Below are 20,670 nucleotides of genomic sequence, written 5' to 3'. Positions count from 1 at the left end.
TTATCATCATAATCACCTATCACTTCTATAAAGAAAATGTGATAAAACAATTAACAATAAAGTTGACGTGTCATTTCATACAGTAAACAGTCCAACATGAAACAGTCCAACATGAATATTGAGAAGTTGAACATTGTTTGTTTACCAAGACATTATCAACAAACAGTGGACTAAAACAACCTCACATTTTAGGTTATGATGGAGTAAGACAGTTGTGAGCTCATATACATTTTCTTCTTACAAAGACACAAGGCATTGGGGCAAAAAAGCATTTCAAACTAAATTAATAAAGAAATAAAAAGTATACACTTAAAGCCATACAAAGGGCTAAGTAATACAAATGCAGTCCTTTTTGACACAGTCCATTACCAGCATCTGAAATTGCCCCAATATATATATAATGTCTCAATAGTCTTGCGCAAGTCATAGTCTCTCATTACAAAATGATCTAGAATACAAAACGATTTGAGAGCAGATCAAATGTCATCTGATGTCATCATTCAAATGACTAAGTGGCCGGATTTATGAGCTTAGATCTCTTCTAAAAAATGTTTCACAGCAGGTCTTGAATTCCAGCCCCGCTCCTTGGCAAACGTGTAAACCCATCCAAAGAGATCAGGAAATGTAGACGTCAGGTCAACGCGGTCCACATGCTCAGCGCTGCAGAAACAGAGAGGGAATACGTACTCAGCCTCCCTCAATTGAATGAGAGTACATACCAGTACAGTATGCTGGACAAGAGGGCAAAAGCTTCAACATTTCCGTACTTACTTGTGGCCATGGAAGTTGCGTATAAAACGCAGTAAGCCCAACGTGTTGTCAGGGTAGGGCTTCTTCTGGTCATCCAGCTCCTGCAGCAAATCCTGCGGCAGCTGTGAACACCAAACATACGGCAGGCGCACATTTTACTTTGACTGAATATGTTGCACACACGGATAAATAAAGGAGACAGTAAAATCAGTAAAAATGAAGTCTGGCTTACCTTGGATCTCCACTCGTAGAACGACCTCCCCTTAGCACTTTGGTCCACCGCATGAAGGAGCTCTGGATCAGGGGTACGACATTTTCGCGTTTCCTCCTCGTTCCCAATTATTTTCAAGTACTCCACTCTCCTAAAAAACATCAATGGACTTGAATGTGTGAAACTAAATGGGGGCAATGACCCCTTAACACTTAATCAGCCGTGAGGGGTCATTTGACCCCTGTAAGTGAATATTTTAAAAATATATTTGCACTCAATCAAATCTCAGGACCCTCCTTTCATGACTTTTCCTAGATATGTGCGTTCTACCACCCAGCATCTTTACATTTTCAAAATCACTTCAGGATAAGCTAGTTATAAAGCTATTTTGCAGTTTTTCTGTGTAGGAAGCAGGCTAATTTACAAGCGGCCAACTAGTGGTCGTTGTGTGTAAATAGCAGATTCCCATTGTAAAGAGGCTCTTTTAGTAGGTTGTCTTAGTGTTAACTAACTAGTTGTCTAGTGTTAACATCCAGCACTTTCAACATCAGAGGGGTTTAATCAGCAAGAGCCTTCAATCATGATACAAAATGATTGAAATGTGTGTGTGCGTGAGTATGGTAAATCATGATTGGAGTACAGTAGGCATGGTAGGAGTGCTTCTCACCTCTTCTCTGACCAGAAGTAAGAGTGAGCCAAGGTCTCTTCCACTGTAGGTCTCTTCTCTGGGTCTGCACTGATCATCCACTCGATCAGGTCCTTTGCGACCTCATCTTCAACATGTTCCAATTTGTAGTCCCCTTTCAGAATATTAACCTCACACCAAGGGCTTTTGCCAAAGGGATGTTGTCCACCAGAAAGGATGTAATACACTAACATCCCAGCCACCTGCAAATCACACCAGATGATTAAACAATCTGGGAACCAAAATATTAGCTTTTTCATATGAACAACTTAAAATGGGAAACAAACCTGAATATCTGTGCTCCTCTTATACCCGACACCAGGGACTTCATCTATAGTCTCCTTGGCCTTCCAGCAACTCGTTCCTGCATTTCCTGTGTGTAGAGTTGTTTGTCCCATGGCCAGTTGCCTACTTATACCAAAGTCGGCTAATCTTGCCTTGCCTTTAGAATCTATGAAGGAAATCATGCACAGATTACACCAGTATGACATACAGTACTGTATCAGTCATGCTCAAGGAATGACATTGTATGAGATCAGCATGTTCACATAGTTTAGGAATTTGTGAGTGGTAACATTTCTCCAACCCCATCCCTCAGATTTATGTGACAGACTGATGTTTTTGTTGGTTTTCAAATTATGGATTGGGGCTTTCATATTTTTGCAATAAATAGTTGACACTTTCCCATTGCAAGCACAATGTATGTGTATGGTTTAGTCTTACCTATCAAAACATTCTGGGGTTTGATATCACGGTGCAGAATTTTCGTTGTTGGCTGATGAAGGACACTTAGACTACAGAGCACCTGCTTCACAATTGTTTTCCAGTCATGAGTTTTGTCTTTTGGTATGTCGTCTTTGATGTATTCCTCCAAGGTGTATTCACACAGCTGAAGAGCAAGGTAGCCACATTTCTTATCCTCTGCAAAGTCCACATATCTCACAATGAAGGGGTGATCAAGCTCTGGGAGACGTAGAAATTCTTCCTCGTTCTTGAGTTCTTGATAGAATGACCTGAGCATTCTCTTAACCGCTACTTCAGTGCCATCATCCCTCAGACCTAGGAGGACCTCAGTTCCATCCCTTCCTTTTGCAATACGGAATTCGTCATCAAAAGTTAGACTTCCTGCCCTTTCAACTTCATGCTTGTTGGCAAGCTTTTCCAATTGTGGTCTCCATCTTTTGCTGACTTTGAGCCATTTGCGTGGTAATGGTGATGTCTCAGTGGTAGTAATGAATGGCTTAACACCATCTAAAGCAGATTCTTCAACAGGAGAAGATAGAGTATCAGAGACTACACATGCATTGCTTTCTTGTTTGTCTGTCTCTTTTGACATCTCTGCATTCCTCTTCTTTTTCTTCTTTTTCTTCTTCTTGCTTCCTGAGCTAGGACTATCTTCTGAATCTTGTCTTGTTGATTTGGGGACTGCACTCTCTTGATTTTCTAAGAATCCATTCAGTTTCCTCAGGTTTTCTCTCAGGGTCTCTTCCCCCGACACATCTACATAAAGAAGCAGTTCATCAGACACAGGAAGAAGTTCTAGTGATCTGAGGATCCCTGGGGCGCATGTCATGAGATTTGCAAGTACCCCATAGGCAAGCATCTTCACTTCAGAGGAACATTCTTTTAGCTGTGTGCAAGGGACAATGTGACGACACAATTCATCAATAATGAGGGAGTCACTCCAACCACCTTTGCCTTCTGTCTTCTGCGTGATCACATAGAGTGCACTCACAACTAATGTCAATGCAGGATCTTTCGACCAAGAAAGCAGTTCCACTAGTTTTGGAATCATACCAATTGATACCTCATAGGGTATCTCTCCCACTCTCATAGTACAAAAAACGGTGTGCAATGCTTGCAATGCATCTATACGGAGCATTCCTGGAGGAACTTTGGAAAAACGCTTGCTTGCACTCTCAATGAAGATATGTAGATTCTTGGAGTCCCTCAGCCACTTTATGCATGTCTGTCCCCATTCCTCTGCACCTGGACCTTCCATGTTGAGGGATATTTCAATCCTAGTCCTGTTACTTTGAGGTTCCTCCTCTAGCAGGAGCGATTCAAAGCGTTTGAAAACATCAGATGCTTTTTCTGTCATTGATGCATTATAAAAACTGAGAAAAGGCTCAATTTTGGAAATTAAATCACTGTTCTTAGCCAAGTGACGGATATGTTTGGTAAGTGTTTTATTATCAACATCATACCCAGACAGTGATGAATGACATGGTTCTACTGTTGCACCAGCATAGATAAGCTCTCTCATGATATCCGTTCTGTCATTTGCGGCTGCCATTCGAAGTGCAGTGTGTACAATTCCGTGACCAGTATGAATTAAATCATAATTGGGGTCCGCTTTTGCATCCAGTAAGGTCTTCACTATACTGAGAGGTATAGCTTTGATCATAGAGGCATATTGCAGTGCTGTGAAACCTTCGCTTGATAGTCCGTTCGGATCAGCACCTTCTTCTATAAGGATTTTACAAAAGTCCTCATTTGTAGATATAACAGCAGCAATTAGAGGGGTTACATGATCCGAAGGGGACACATGAGAACACTTGTACTGTCCATTTATGTCATGGCGTTTAATCAATATCTTCAGTTTCTTTATATCCCTATTAAAAATGCATTTTAAAATGAGATGTGATTCCTGGTCCAACGATAGAGCTTTAGACTGTTCTTCCATCATTCATATCTGTGGAAATCTGAGGAAAGAAACAAAGTTTTGTACCTGAAAACATTTTTGTTTTTATGACCTTGCCTCTGTTATTTCATCACTCCGTCTTATCATCTGTTGACCCTTGGGGTCAAAAATGGGAACAGCAGGGGGGTATTCCATCAATGTCGCTAAAGGAAAATCCAGGCTTATTTTCATAAGTCTCATGAGATGGATGGAACGTTGATGGAATACCTCCCAGTCCTTTAATTACCAAACTTGCTTTTTTAAATGGACCAAATCCCTCTAACAATATCACTGATATTAACTTCAACTTTGGTGGTCAGGCAGTGGGCTGCGTCGCTCAATTACTTTGTTTTTGTGTTTCTTTACCACCGGACCCGCAGTCCACAGATCGACCGGCCCACATAGTAACAGTTATTACATAGTTATCATCAAATCATTACTTAATTACTTTGGCGACTCACTATAACAGATAGTACCCTACCACTTGACCATTTTTGTTAGCCTAATTACAAAATGTACACACTTTTACCTTGCCACTTGCGACGTCGCTAGTAGCTAAATTGTGGTAATTTACCAATGTCAGAAGTTATGGTACAGAAATATAGCCTCCCCTGCAGAATTAGTTATTTCCTTTCATTTTGTCTTTCATTTGTGTGCAAATCCTAAATGAAACTAAATTAAATTACTGCCCTGTCAACAACGTATCCCACTTGCAACGAAGATAATGGCTCGAGTTAAACTGAGTATATTGCAGCGTTTGCTAATTTCATTTTACAAGCTTGTAACGTGCGCCATTTGTAGCCGAACAAGTGTTTCATGCCAAGTTGTGTAACTACTGTAGACTTTGCACTTTACGTTAGAGTGTACATGACATAGGAAATGGTCCCTTTGATTCAAGATAGACATTTAATTTGAATGAACTGCAGTGTGTTGCCTAATAAATGTGTAGCCTACAACATAACAACTGGTTCAGTTAGAGTTTTGGATGTGATAACTTGGCATAACGCAGTTCGTTCAACCAAGGGCATGTTCACCACATTTCTTACAGTGGAGAATGGAGATGTATGAGTGTATCAGACATCAGAGAATGACAGATCACGGCTGTCAGAGTCCTAATGAACCCCTACGTTTGGCGTTTAAAACAATGCCATTATATATTCAGCATATCTAATAATACCATTATATATTCAGCATATCTAATAATACCATTATATATTCAGCATATCTAATAATACCATTATATATTCAGCTACATATCTAATACTAGAACATACAGCACACTACTTACTTCCTGGGCAAAACATGTAGCCCTACTGTAAGTTAGGGTAACACACACCAATAGTGCCTTCAGGACCCATCACTGTACACTGTATAGTCTGGTTGGATGGCCATCTCTTTCTGTCAGAAGGCTCCAACACTGGTACACTCTTGTGTTTAAAATCATCTCTGGCTTCTTACCGAATTATCTGGGCCTGAAGTTCATCCCTATACCGAGTGGCTCGGGTCTCAGGTCTTGTAGATGGCTACAATACAAGGTGCCACTTATCATGAACAATGTTGGAAGGGCAAGCTTGTCTTATTATGGCCCTTGGTCTTGGAATGACCTACAGACTACTTTTAAATTAGAGGCCCTTATTTCCATAAGTATCTTCAAGCGTAGATTAAAGGATGTGGTCACCGCTCGCTGTACCTGCTTTGGTTAGACTTCTCAATGTTTTAATCACCTTGTAAATACCCCTACCATTGTTTGTCTATTGTATTGTTGCCACTGTCTTATGTCCTGTCTTGTTATCTGAACTGTTTTTTAAGCTACTATTTTGACCCTGTCTTGGCCAGGTCTCTCTTGTAAAAGAGGTTTTAATCTCAATGTGACTTCCTGGTAAAATAAAGGTTAAAAATAAAATAAAAAATAAAAATAATAGTGGCCCCTCAAGTTCATAGTGAACAGCAGATACAGTAAGAACCAATGACAATAGGACTTAAAAAAAGACAAACCTTCACACGTGGCTTGTAGCAGGTCTCTGCTCCCCTCGGCTGGTGACAGGTAGACAGCATTAATCGTATTGCCTCCAGAATTGTCTTTTGTCACTTCCTGCTAGGAGGAATGTATCAGATTTCAGAGTTATGATTTCAGAGAATTACAGATCACGGATGTCGGAGTCCTAATGAACCCCTACGTTTTGCGTGCAAAACAATGCCATTATATATTCAGCTACATATCTAATAATACCATTATATATTCAGCTACATATCTAATAAAAGTCACTACAAATGCAAATATCACAAACTAAAATAACAAATCATGTTGCCCAATATTGGTACAGACGTGGACATGTTTAACAGCATTAATGTCGTCTATGAATACAGCACACTACTGGTTTCCTGGGCAAAACATGTAGCCCTACTGTAAGTTGTGGTAACACACATAGTGGCCCCTCAAGTTCACAGTGAACAGCAGATACAGTAAGAACCAATGACAATAGGTCCGTAAAATAAAGCTACCACTTTTTAAAAAAGGAATTAGAAAACAAACCTTCACACTTGGCTTGTAGCAGGTCTCTGCTCCCCTCGGCTGACGACAGGTAGACAGCATTAAACAGTTCCTGGTAGCCGACTCTGAAGATACTTCCTGGCTCTACACTGAGAGGATGTGAACTAACTTCTGAACTAGCTGAGGCATCAGGGTCCTAATGCACCTCAGGTGTGTAGACTACTGGGCATCTAGTAGTCTACACACCTGTAAAAATGTAAATGTAAATGTAAATGTAAATCTAGGACTCCAATATAATGCAATGGGCATGTGACACAATACAAACAGTAAACACACATTCACACACACACACACACACACACACACACACACACACACAATCAATGGGTCACACTCACATACTATGTACCTACCTGCAGTGAAGACAAACAGTGTCTCCAAGGCAGTTTGAATGTGGGCACAGAGAGAGAGAGGGAGAGTGGTCCCGACCAGGGAAAATGCCTGATCGAACTTCCCTGGTCAGTCTCGTTCACACATACACTGTAACAGGTATATTTCATGGAATCTACTAGGAAGCAAACTTGAAAACCAGTTCCAGGTTTTCAACCACTGCCATGTTGTCTGTGTGCCACAGCAACAACAATGAACATCTTGTGGTGGGAATTCAAACTGAATTCCCAAAATAGTATGGCTTGACAAACCAGTTCTAGGTGCAGCTTAGGGAGTGCCAACTTGCCAATGAACATCTTGTGAAATATTAAAACATGCAACTTTAATCACTTATCAGTGGGATGCATGTTCCAATCCCTCTCACAATTTCACTGATACTAAAGCAATGCCATAGGATCTTTGTATGTTTTTTAAGATGCTAGTTCTAAAATGAGCGCTCACAGGCCAAAAAGAAAACTCAAGTAATATGTCAGGAAATGACCTGATTGGACAGAGAGGGCTGAGTAAGACACTTATTCTGTTGTTGGCAGTTTTCAGAAGAGCGTGCCACATCAAGAGGGTGTGTCGTTCAAGCTGTCAAGAGTCAGGTACGTAACTTGCCAGGCCATGTCAGAGAGAAACAAAGGGAGAACCTGCATATAGCAATAGCATATCATGGCATACATTCATTTATAAAGTGTTCTAAAATCTCTGATACCCTTCAGCCATTGAAAAAGAAGAGAACCCACACCACAGAAAACTTGGGCGAGGTGCTGGCTGGATAGACATATTATATATATAAATATTATATATTTATATCCAGCCCTCACTGATGGGTATATTCATGTACACAGAACTTTGAGCCAGTGTGTAGCTGATATGTAACACAGATTGTTTTGATTGTCTTCATGTATTTATGACGTAATTTGTAATCTCACGTAGGTGTGTCCTCACAGGTGTTACCTATTCAATCTAGCCTACCTGTCTATTTAATGGCTGACATGCACCATGTTGTTTGTAAGACGTGACAACGGCTACGGCCGAAACCGTTGTAATTATAATACACTTCTGCATCTGGAACTAGAGTGTGCGACTTCTACTTCATTCTCTGATACCCTTCAACCATTGACAGTGGCTACAACAGAGATGCTCTATATTGGTTCCTTTGGCTACTTTGGATAAGATTATAGAAGGTTTAGATCCTCCTGAGTTTTTAAAATATTGTAAATATCATCTATTTGCTATAAGCGATTACTGATAGAAATTATTTCAAAATGAATGATATGAGAAGGTCCCATATAGTAGTTTTGAATTAAGTCGGAATATCAGGATCCATTCTCAGATCAGTGGAAAAACAAATGTATGCATATTTCTATATTAGATGCTTCCATGAAATAAACAATAGTTGCAATGCATTGCACCAAAAGCTCTTATATGATATGAACATTTAAAAACAAATAAACAATACTTGACTGCAAATCAATACTTAGGAAAAAAAAGTTAATTATTCTTGTATAAGAATAAGAGTTATTTTAAGAGTTATTTTTCTTGTAAAAGAGAAATTGTCATTTTATCATCATAATCACCTATCACGTCTATAAAGAAAATGTGAGAAATTAATGAACAATAAAGTTGACGTGTCATTTCATACAGTAAACAGTCCAACATGAAACAGTCCAACATGAATATTTACAAGTTGAACATTGTTTGTTTACCAAGACATTATCAACAAACAGTGGACTAAAACAACCTCACATTTGAGGTTATGATGAGGGAAGACAGAAGGTGTGTCTTGTGTCTTTGAGACATTATATTCCTCAAGAAATAATGTTGATCATCATCACTGATGACCACTGAACAGTACTACATACTGCAGAAGGTAAACAGTAAAAGGTGTGAGGGTGGAACCAGGTTCATCAGACGTAATCCTCCAAATGACATACATGGCAGGATTTATGAACTAGAATCTTCTTTTTGAAACATAGTTTTCAGAGCAGGTCTTGAATTCCAGCCTTGCTTCTTGGCAACCTTGTAAACACATCCGAAGAGATCAGGAAACGTCATCGCTAGGTCCACACCGGCCGCATCCTCAGAGCTGCGGAAAGAGAGAGGGAATACTTCCTCAGCCACCCTCAATGGTATGAGAGAGCATACTAGCATTGGGACAAAGTCCCTCTCAGGATATGGGTTTCAAGTTCTTAATAAAAGCGTCATCACTGCCATACTTACTAGTGCTCATGGAGGTTGCGGATGAAGCGCAGTAACCCCAGTGTGTTCTCAGCAGTGGTGTGCCGTCAGGGCCAGCAAGGCCTTCTCTGCTGGCCTAAACATCATCAGAATATACATTTTATTTTAATATATATTTTCCACAAATATGTATTAATGATTCCCCATAGTCTATTCTCTTCATTTCATAGCTTTCCTCTTGGTTGCGCTGCTTCCAGTCTCCGATTGAGATTTGGAGGGCTGGCCTTTATGTTAGAGCTTTTATCCAATCAAAATGTGTTGCTAGGGGGCTCAAAAATCTGCCCGCCTTCACATTAAACGGTGCTGCGGATTCGACCTGTAACTTAACATTGGAACGAGAAAACCTGTGGCGTACCTAGTAAACCTACGTAGATGCGAGCAAAAGCAACAACGGCGCCTGCTGTAAGGCTCAATGATGTCAGCACCCAGCACGTCTTTTGATTGGATACGCACTATTGCTACGCACTATTGATACGCACTATTGATATTCACTATTGAGATGCGGAACTATGCCGGTAGATGTGAAACTTTTGAAAGGGCGCAGGGAAACGGAGCCTCACAACGAAAGCTTTCGTTGACTGATCGATAATACTGATCGATTGTGTCCTGTTTTTGGGTAAACAATAACTTTCATTTAGGGGACACAATGAAAGCGCCAAGTCCACAAACAGAGGAAACTACGTTGAGCTTCTTTCTTTTCTGGCTGAAAACAACCCAGATTTACATTACCACCTGTCCACAAACAAAGTGTTTACTGGGACGTCAGGCAAAATACAAAACGACCTGATTTTTGCTATTACTGAAGTGATGGAAGAAGAGATCAAAATGGAGATTAAAAAGGCACCCTTTGTCGCTATTATGGTGGACGAGACGACAGACGTGGGTAATGTAGCGATCTTAAAGATGTTAGTTTAATACTCTTCATTGTAAATGCGGATTTATTGATTAAAAATGCTTCGGAAATATTAATATAACTCTGTTGTACTTGTCTGACTATGTTAAGGTGATGCAACGCCCGGTTATACTGTGTTTCTGTCTAGTTTCTAGAGCCATGGCGTCATAACGATGGTATTAAGAGGTAGAATAATTCAGGTAGGAATGTGTCGGACATCACTGAAGGCCTAGGTGTGAAATGCACCGCCCGCCACTGGTTCTCAGGGTAGGGCTTCTTTTTACCATCCAGCTTCTGGACCAACTGTGGTGGCAGCTGTGAACACACAACATGTTACTATTGTTGTGCTAGCATATCAGCCCAATAGAGCTCTCAGGTCTTCTGACGCTGGCTTTCTCTGTGTACCACATGTACGAAAGAAGAGATTTGGTGTGCACCCAAATTGTGGAATGCACTGCCAGTTTACATTAGGGATACAACCTCAGCAGATATGTTGAAGTCAAGACAAACCCCCCCCCCCATCTTTTTAATATTGCCTTTAAATGACTAAATAATTTAATTATGATTATATAATGATTGGAGCACTTTAAGCTGCAACGTTTGCAGGAAAAGCGCAGTACAAATAAAAGTTATTATTATTATATTACTATTATTGAACACAGAAATAAACAAGGGTGGCAGCAAAGTGAGTAAAATGACGTCCGTCTCACCTTGGCCTTCCACTGACAGAACGACGTCCCCTCGGCACTTTGGTCCAGACCACCAAGGAGCTCGGGATCCGGGTTACGACAATTTTCGGCTTCTTTCTCATTCCCCATTTTCTTCAAGTACTCCACTCTCCTGTGAAACAACAGTGGGCTTTTGAATGTATGAAACTAGTTGAGGGCAAATTGCCCCATAACATCAGACCTCAAAACTGTTGTAGATGCGTCATACTTATGAACATATTATGCCATGTTCAATGCCTCAAAGTTAAGTGGAGTAACAGTCTGAATTAGTCTGAATTAATGGAAATGTATGAATTCGTGACCAGAGCCTTAAGTCATGATAAGGTCGAAAGGACGAAGGAGGCACTCACTTCTCCTTTTCCCAGAAGTAAGAGTGAGCCAAGGTCTCTTCCACTGTAGGTCTCTTCTCTGGGTCTTCACTGATCATCCACTCGATCAGGTCCTTTGCGACCTCATCTTCAACATGTTCCAGGTTATACTTCCCATCTGAAATATTACTCTCACATCTAAAACCTTTGCCAAAGGGATGTTGTCCACCAGAAAGGATGTAATACACTAACATCCCAGCCACCTGCAGATTGCACCAAATATTGAAACAATCTGGTAACCAAAATATCATGAACAATAAACATATGAACAACTTTTTCGTATCGGAAACAAACCTGAATATCTGTGCTCCTCTTATACCCGACACCAGGGACTTCATCGATAGTCTCCTTTGCCTTCCAGCAACTCGTTCCTGCATTTCCTGTGTGTAGAGTTGTTTGTCCCATGGCCAGTTGCCTACTTATACCAAAGTCGGCTAATCTTGCCTTGCCTTTAGAATCTATGAAGGAAATCATGCATAGCTTACACCAGTATGACATACAGGACTGTATCAGTCATGCTCAAAGAATGACATTGTATGAGATCAGCATGTTCACATAGTTTAGGAATTTGTGAGTGGTAATATTTCTCCAACCCCATCCCTCAGATTTATGTGACAGACTGATGTTTTTGTTGGTTTTCAAATTATGGATTGGGGCTTTCATATTTTTGCAATAAATAGTTGACACTTTCCCATTGGTTTCCATTGCAAGCACAATGTATGTTTATGGTTTAGTCTTACCTATCAAAACATTCTGGGGTTTGATATCACGGTGCAGAATTTTCGTTGTTGGCTGATGAAGGACACTTAGACTACAGAGCACCTGCTTCACAATTGTTTTCCAGTCATAAGTTTTGTCTTTTGGTATGTCGTCTTTCATGTATTCCTCCAAGGTGTATTCACACAGCTGAAGAGCAAGGTAGCCACATTTCTTATCCTCTGCAAAGTCCACATATCTCACAATGAAGGGGTGATCAAGCTCTGGGAGACGTAGAAATTCTTCCTCGTTCTTGAGTTCTTGATAGAATGACCTGAGCATTCTCTTAACCGCAACTTCAGTGCCATCATCCCTCAGACCTAGGAGGACCTCAGTTCCATCCCTTCCTTTTGCAATACGGAATTCGTCATCAAAAGTTAGACTTCCTGCCCTTTCAACTTCATGCTTGTTGGCAAGCTTTTCCAATTGTGATCTCCATCTTTTGCTGACTTTGAGCCATTTGCGTGGTAATGGTGATGTCTCAGTGGTAGTAATGAATGGCTTAACACCATCTAAAGCAGATTCTTCAACAGGAGAAGATAGAGTATCAGAGACTACACATGCATTGCTTTCTTGTTTGTCTGTCTCTTTTGACATCTCTGCATTCCTCTTCTTTTTCTTCTTTTTCTTCTTGTTTCCTGAGATAGGACTATCTTCTGAATCTTGTCTTGTTGATTTGGGTACTGCACTCTCATGATTTTCTAAGAATCCATTCAGTTTCCTCAGGTTTTCTTTCAGGGTATCATCCCCCAACAAATCTACATAAAGAAGCAGTTCATCAGACACAGGAAGAGGTTCTAGTGATCTGAGGATCCCTGGGGCGCATGTCATGAGATTTGCAAGTACCCCATAGGCATACATCTTCAGTTCAGAGGAACATTCTTTTAGCTGTGTGCAAAGGACAATGTGACGACACAATTCTTCAATGAGGGAGTCACTCCAATCATCTTTGCCTTTTGTCTTCTTCGTGATCACATAGAGTGCAACCACAATTAATTTCAATTGAGGATCTTTCGACGAAGAAAGCAGTTCCACTAGTTTTGGAATCATAGCAAGTGATACCTCAAAGGGTATCTCTCCCACTCTCATAGTACAAAAAACGGTGTGCAATGCTTGCAATGCATCTATACGGAGCATTCCTGGAGGAACTTTGGAAAAACGCTTGCTTGCACTCTCAATGAAGATATGTAGATTCTTGGAGTCCCTCAGCCACTTTATGCATGTCTGTCCCCATTCCTCTGCACCTGGACCTTCCATGTTGAGGGATATTTCAATCCTAGTCCTGTTACTTTGAGGCTCCTCCTCTAGCAGGAGCGATTCAAAGCGTTTGAAAACATCAGATGCTTTTTCTGTCATTGATGCATTATAAAAACTGAGAAAAGGCTCAATTTTGGAAATTAAATCACTGTTCTTAGCCAAGTGACGGATATGTTTGGTAAGTGTTTTATTATCAACATCATACCCAGACAGTGATGAATGACATGGTTCTACTGTTGCACCAGCATAGATAAGCTCTCTCATGATATCCGTTCTGTCATTTGCGGCTGCCATTCGAAGTGCAGTGTGTACAATTCCGTGACCAGTATGAATTAAATCATAATTGGGGTCCGCTTTTGCATCCAGTAAGGTCTTCACTATACTGAGAGGTATAGCTTTGATCATAGAGGCATATTGCAGTGCTGTGAAACCTTCGCTTGATAGTCCGTTCGGATCAGCACCTTCTTCTATGAGGATTTTACAAAAGTCCTCATTTGTAGATATAACAGCAGCAATTAGAGGGGTTACATGATCCGAAGGGGACACATGAGAACACTTGTACTGTCCATTTATGTCATGGCTTTTAATCAGTCTCCTCAGTTTCTTTATATCCCTATTAAAAATGCATTTTAAAATGAGATGTGATTCCTGGTCCAACGATAGAGCTTTAGACTGTTCTTCCATCATTCATATGGGATGTCTGTGGAAATCTGAGGAAAGAAACAAAGTTTTGTACCTGAAAACATTTTAGTTTTTATGACCTTGCCTCTGTTATTTCATCACTCCGTCTTATCATCTGTTGACCCTTGGAGTCATAAATGGGAACAGCAGGGGGGTGTTGCTAAAGGAAAATCCAGACATTCATAAGTCTCGCGAGATGGATGGAACATTGATGGAATACCTCCCAGTTCTTTAATGACCAAACTTGCTTTTTGTTTTTTTAAATGGACCAAATCCCTCTAACAATATCACTGATATTAACTTCAACTTTGGTGGTCAGGCAGTGGGCTGCGTCGCTCAATTACTTTGTTTTTGTGTTTCTTTACCACCGGACCCGCAGTCCACAGATCGACCGGCCCACATAGTAACAGTTATTACATAGTTATCATCAAATCATTACTTCATTGCTTTGGCGACTCACTATAACAGATAGTACCCGACCACTTGACCATTTTTGTTAGCCTAATTACAAAATGTACACACTTTTACCTTGCCACGTTGCTAGTAGCTAAATTGTGGTAATTTACCCATGTCAGAAGTTATGGTACAGAAATATAGCCTCCCCTGCAGAATTAGTTATTTCCTTTCATTTTGTCTTTCATTTGTGTGCAAATCCTAAATGAAACTAAATTAAATTACTGTCTTGTCAACAACGTATCCCACTTGCAACGAAGATAATGGCTCGAGTTAAACTGAGTATATTGCAGCGTTTGCTAATTTCATTTTACAAGCTTGTAACGTGCGCCATTTGTAGCCGAACAAGTGTTTCATGCCAAGTTGTGTAACTACTGTAGACTTTGCACTTTACGTTAGAGTGTACATGACATAGGAAATGGTCCCTTTGATTCAAGATAGACATTTAATTTGAATGAACTGCAGTGCGTTGCCTAATAAATGTGTAGCCTACAACACAACCCTGGTTCAGTTAGAGTTTTGGATGTGATAACTTGGCATAACGCAGTTCGTTCAACCAAGGGCATGTTCACCACATTTCTTACAGTGGAGAATGGAGATGTATGAGTGTATCAGACATCAGAGAATGACAGATCACGGATGTCAGAGTCCTAATGAACCCCTACGTTTTGCGTTTAAAACAATGCCATTATATATTCAGCATATCTAATAATACCATTATATTTTCAGCATATCTAATAATACCATTATATATTCAGCTACATATCTAATACTAGAACATACAGCACACTACTTAGTTCCTGGGCAAAACATGTAGCCCTACTGTAAGTTAGGGTAACACACACCAATAGTGCCTTCAGGGCCCATCACTGTACACTGTATAGTCTGGTTGGATGGCCATCTCTTTCTGTCAGAAGGCTCCAACACTGGTACACTCTTGTGTTTAAAATCATCTCTGGCTTCTTACCGAATTATCTGGGCCTGAAGTTCATCCCTATACCGAGTGGCTCGGGTCTCAGGTCTCGTAGATGGCTACAATACAAGGTGCCACTTATCATGAACAATGTTGGAAGGGCAAGCTTGTCTTATTATGGCCCTTGGTCTTGGAATGACCTACACAGACTACTTTTAAATTAGAGGCCCTTATTTCCATAAGTATCTTCAAGCGTAGATTAAAGGATGTGGTCACCGCTCGCTGTACCTGCTTTGGTTAGACTTCTCAATGTTTTAATCACCTTGTAAATACCCCTACCATTGTTTGTCTATTGTATTGTTGCCACTGTCTTATGTCCTGTCTTGTTATCTGAACTGTTTTTTAAGCTACTATTTTGACCCTGTCTTGGCCAGGTCTCTCTTGTAAAAGAGGTTTTAATCTCAATGTGACTTCCTGGTAAAATAAAGGTTAAAAATAAAATAAAAAATAAAAATAATAGTGGCCCCTCAAGTTCATAGTGAACAGCAGATACAGTAAGAACCAATGACAATAGGACTTAAAAAAAGACAAACCTTCACACGTGGCTTGTAGCAGGTCTCTGCTCCCCTCGGCTGGTGACAGGTAGACAGCATTAAACGTATTGCCTCCAGAATTGTCTTTTGTCACTTCCTGCTAGGAAGAATGTATCAGATTTCAGAGTTATGATTTCAGAGAATTACAGATCACGGATGTCGGAGTCCTAATGAACCCCTACGTTTTGCGTGCAAAACATTACCATTATTCAGCTACATATCTAATAATACCATTATATATTCAGCTACATATCTAACAATACCATTATATATTCAGCTACATATCTAATAAAAGTCACTACAAATGCAAATATCACAGACTAAAATAACAAAGCATGTTGCCCAATATTGGTACAGACGTGGACATATTTAACAGCATTAATGTCGTCTATAAATACAGCACACTACTGGTTTCCTGGGCAAAACATGTAGCCCTACTGTAAGTTATGGTAACACACATAGTGGCCCCTCAAGTTCACAGTGAACAGCAGATACAGTAAGAACCATAGGTGAAAGTGGGCCGGAACGGTCCGGTGCGGCGTTCAGGCAAGACTTTCTGTGCCGGAACGCCGTTGGGGGAAGAGATGCAGCTGCCTGTCAATCAAAATCCGATTGCTGCAGAGTGCAGAAGCAATCACGATTCACGATCCATAATTTCCAACAAGGAAACACATGGCTGACGTTATGTTTCGTTGCGTCTATTTTAATACCTTTGAAAAGGACATGTTAACCCGCTTTACAGTAGACCCGACGCGACGCGAAGTGGTTGGGTGGGCAGCACTGGGCACTGAGACAGTCCGACCGGGATTACAGTCGCGCCGTATGGAAGCATATAGTGGACTAAATTCAAATGTTAATGCAATTTGAGATTGCATTTGTATGTTCCACTTTTGCATGCATTCTTTCAGACAATATTCAAATTCAAATGCAATTCTAATGATTTGCATTTTCATTTTCATGTACCTGATGTGCACATTCGCTGTCAATATTAAAATGATAATGCAAAGCCATTTGACATTTCATTTTCAAAGTCATGCGCTGCTTTGTAACTGACAAAATTCAAAAGTTCATTCTAATGTGAAAATTACTATGCAATCCCAAAATAGCATATTCATTTGCCACTTTTGCCTGCGTTATTTGAGTCAATATTCAAATTGTAATGCAATAATGTGATACGCAATTGCATTTACATGTTCTAGTAAACACATCCGCTTTGTAGCTGACAAAATTCAAATTGTCATTCTAATGTGAAAATGACTATGCAATCCCAAAATAGCATATTCATTTGCCATTTTTGCCTGCGTTATTTGAGTCAATATTCAAATTGTAATGCAATAATGTGATTAGCAATTGCATGTATATGTTCTAGGAAACACATCCGCTCATTAGAATTGCATTTGAATTTGAATATTGTCTGCAGGGGCGGCGCTAGGGGGTGGCTACTGGGGCTCAAGCCCCGGATGTTTTCTGAAAAGCCCCGAATGTTTTACTTTAAAAAAAAAAAAAAAAACAAAAAAAAAAACTCTCGTGAGTAACGTGCAGTACCGGAGTCCAACAGAGAGGCAGCAGCTGCGCGACATTAGCCTGCATACTGCGTAGCCTACCCTGCCCTGAAGAAGAAGTGATCTCAATCAGTGCCTGACTTGCAAAAGTGTAAGGATGGATATCCGAAAGTTGTTTTCAACAAAACAAGCGCCAAGAACTGTTGCAGCAGCCGTATCAGCAGCTGACAACAATGACATCACCAGCAGTGATGACATAGATGATGTTTCAGGTTTGTGAATCTTATTAGAAAGGTGACTGACTCACTGACACTACTTTTCCGGTTTGCTAATGCTAGCTGGCTATCATAACATAACGTTATGTTATAATGAAAATGAAACATAGCAAGGTACTGTTACGGTACATGGTAAGAAATCAAACAAAGGATAATACTTATGGAATGGAATGGAATGGACTTTATTTGAAAAACAGATGGAATGAAGTGGTTATTCACTTTATACAAATAAAGTGAATAACAGGCTGATAGTCTTTGATATCTGCACTCTGGTTGACTGAGTAACAAGTGAAAAAGAATGATGTAACGTTAATGTTACAGCTAGTAAACATGGAGTAACCACATTAAGTATGCCCTTATGGTAGTATGTATGTATACAGAACATGACTCAAATCTATCCTAAGATGTAACGCTAACTAACTAAGTTTGTTTAATGTCCCAGGGGGGATTTGATTTCACAGTACTATACACAGGCCAACAATACATGTAATATATCGTCATATAACACAGGCCAAGACTCTAAATACAATATAAGTGGTGAGCACAGAGTCTGCCCTGATATACATACTGTAACATAACTAGCCTCAGCCCATCAATTATGTAATTCTATACAAATATAAATGATGGTGACTGGCAGGGGGAGCTACGTGTGCTGACCTCCCTCTGTGCCCAGAACCACCACAATTAGTTTGCTTCATTAAAGGGTGTGAATGTATATGTGTTCTCCAGTGCCTTTTGTCCGCTTTAAGGTGGTGGTAAGTTGAAGGTTGCAGGCAAAATTTTCCGGCGCGCTCTGCGCGCACATTATATTCTCCCTCTGGGCTAAGCCCCGGATCTCCTACGATCCTAAATCCGCCCCTGATTGTCTGAAAGAATGCATGCAAAACATTTGAATTTAGTCCACTATATGCTTCCATAAGCAAGCCGTGTTGCCAGATTGGGCTACTTTTGGTCACACTGGACGGGTGGATTCGGCAGCTTTTAGACTGGTTGGGCTGGAAATTGTCAATTCCATCTGGCAACCCTGGTAGCAAAATATGTGCATACGTATCTGGTAGCCTACTGGTACTTTCAAATCACATCGTATTATTATTATTATTAATAATAATAATAATTACAATTTACAATACAAATACAACAATTGGGGGTCCCTCAAAGAAAATTTGGGTGCACTGCGCGCGCACAACATCAACCTCCAAGGCTTGATTCTGACCCAGGAAAAACCCTGGTATGTACTGTATAACATGATAGCCATCTATGAGCAATGCACTGTATATAAGATGATGACCAATGGTCTTTCTGCTGCTGACCAAGGGGTTGAGTTCACTTGATGAGGCCCAATTTTGTTTTAGACTCTGTAGGCTACTGTATTTGTTTACTTAAGACTTAAGATATATTATCTGAATTTCTCTTGTTTTATCAAATGTTCCAATTATTTTCATTTCTTGTGCTGGTTTAAAATTGCAGGAAACTAGCACAAATAATTGTGTGGGAGAGAGGGGCCGCCGCTACCAAAACGTGCACAGTTTTGGGTCGCTCCACCACCAAACACTCTCACTCCAAACTTTTGGTGAAACATGGCAGCCCTAAAGTGTTTCTAATTTCGACACCAACACCACGATGTGTGTGTTCAGGGATGCATGAAGCTGGGGGCAGGAGGAGAACAATATGAAACGATGAAGGTTGGGGTAGTAGCCTATAGTTCCTGTAAGAAACTCAAACCACTTTCACCCCTGGTAAGAACCAATGACCATAGCTCCGTAAAATAAAGCTACCACTTTTTAAAAAAGGAATTAGAAAACAAACCTTCACACGTGGCTTGTAGCAGGTCTCTGCTCTCCTCGGCTGACGACAGTTCCTGGTAGCCGACTCTGAAGATACTTCCTGGCTCTACACTGAGAGGATGTGAACTAACTTCTGAACTAGCTGAGGCATCAGGGTCCTAATGCACCTCAGATGTGTAGACTACTTGGCATCTAGGACTGCAATATAATGCAATGGGCATGTGACACAATACATACAGTAAACACACACTCTCACACACACAGACACACACAGACACACACAGACACACACACACACACAGACACACACACACACACACACACACTCTCACACTCTCACACACACACACACACACACACACACACACACACACACACATACACTCTCACACTCTCACACACACACACACACACACACACACACACAATCAATGGGTCACACTCACATACTATGTACTACCTGCAGTGAAGACAAACAGTGTCTCCAAGACAGTTTGAATGTGGGCACAGAGAGTGTTAGAGAGAAGAGGGTGGGTAATGTTTATGCCGACATAAACCTTTGGGGCCAAAGGAGAACAAAGAGAGTAAAGGTGTGGTACACCTGCAGACCAGGAGGGGGAGCAAACATGAGAACTAGTTCCAGACTTTCAACCACTGCCAACTTGTCTGTGTGCCACAGCAACAAGAATGGACATCTTGTGGTACCAGTTCTAGGTGCAGCTTAGGAGGGACTGCCAACTTGCCAATGAACATCTTGTGAAATATTAAAACATGCTACTTTTAACACTCATCAGTGGGATGCAGGTTCCAATCCCTCTCACAATATCACTGATACTAAAGCAATGCCATAGGATCTTTGTATGTTTTTAAAGATGCTAGTTCTAAAATGGCCAAAAATGAAACTCAAGAAATATGTCAGGAAATGACCTGATTGGACAGAGAGGGCTGAGTAAGACACTTATTCTGTTGTTG

At 40.5% G+C, this 20,670-nt stretch overlaps 1 protein-coding gene and 1 long non-coding RNA gene across 2 annotated transcripts; both read right to left on the bottom strand.

Moving 5' to 3' along the window:
* Window positions 1–6,422, bottom strand: LOC308171615 (uncharacterized protein). The gene is made up of 7 exons (XM_080546490.1): window positions 6,325–6,422; window positions 2,370–4,351; window positions 1,934–2,097; window positions 1,629–1,849; window positions 983–1,112; window positions 772–872; window positions 1–660 (listed from the first exon to the last, which is right to left on the bottom strand). Exons 2-7 carry the CDS (start codon window positions 4,333–4,335, stop codon window positions 531–533), a joined length of 2,712 nt encoding a protein of 903 aa, XP_080402616.1. The 5' UTR covers window positions 4,336–4,351; window positions 6,325–6,422; the 3' UTR covers window positions 1–530.
* A 7,653-nt stretch (window positions 6,423–14,075) lies between these two features.
* Window positions 14,076–19,784, bottom strand: LOC308171410. Its single transcript, XR_013937824.1, has 3 exons — window positions 19,721–19,784; window positions 16,138–16,234; window positions 14,076–14,207 (listed from the first exon to the last, which is right to left on the bottom strand). It is a non-coding gene; the product is annotated as an uncharacterized lncRNA (long non-coding RNA).
* Window positions 19,785–20,670: the final 886 nt, after the last annotated feature.

Source organism: Nansenia antarctica (genome assembly GCF_963989245.1).
Source record: "Nansenia antarctica genome assembly, chromosome: 16".
NCBI classification, from domain to species: Eukaryota; Metazoa; Chordata; class Actinopteri; order Argentiniformes; family Microstomatidae; genus Nansenia; species Nansenia antarctica.
This window is presented reverse-complemented; position numbering and strand designations above follow the sequence as displayed.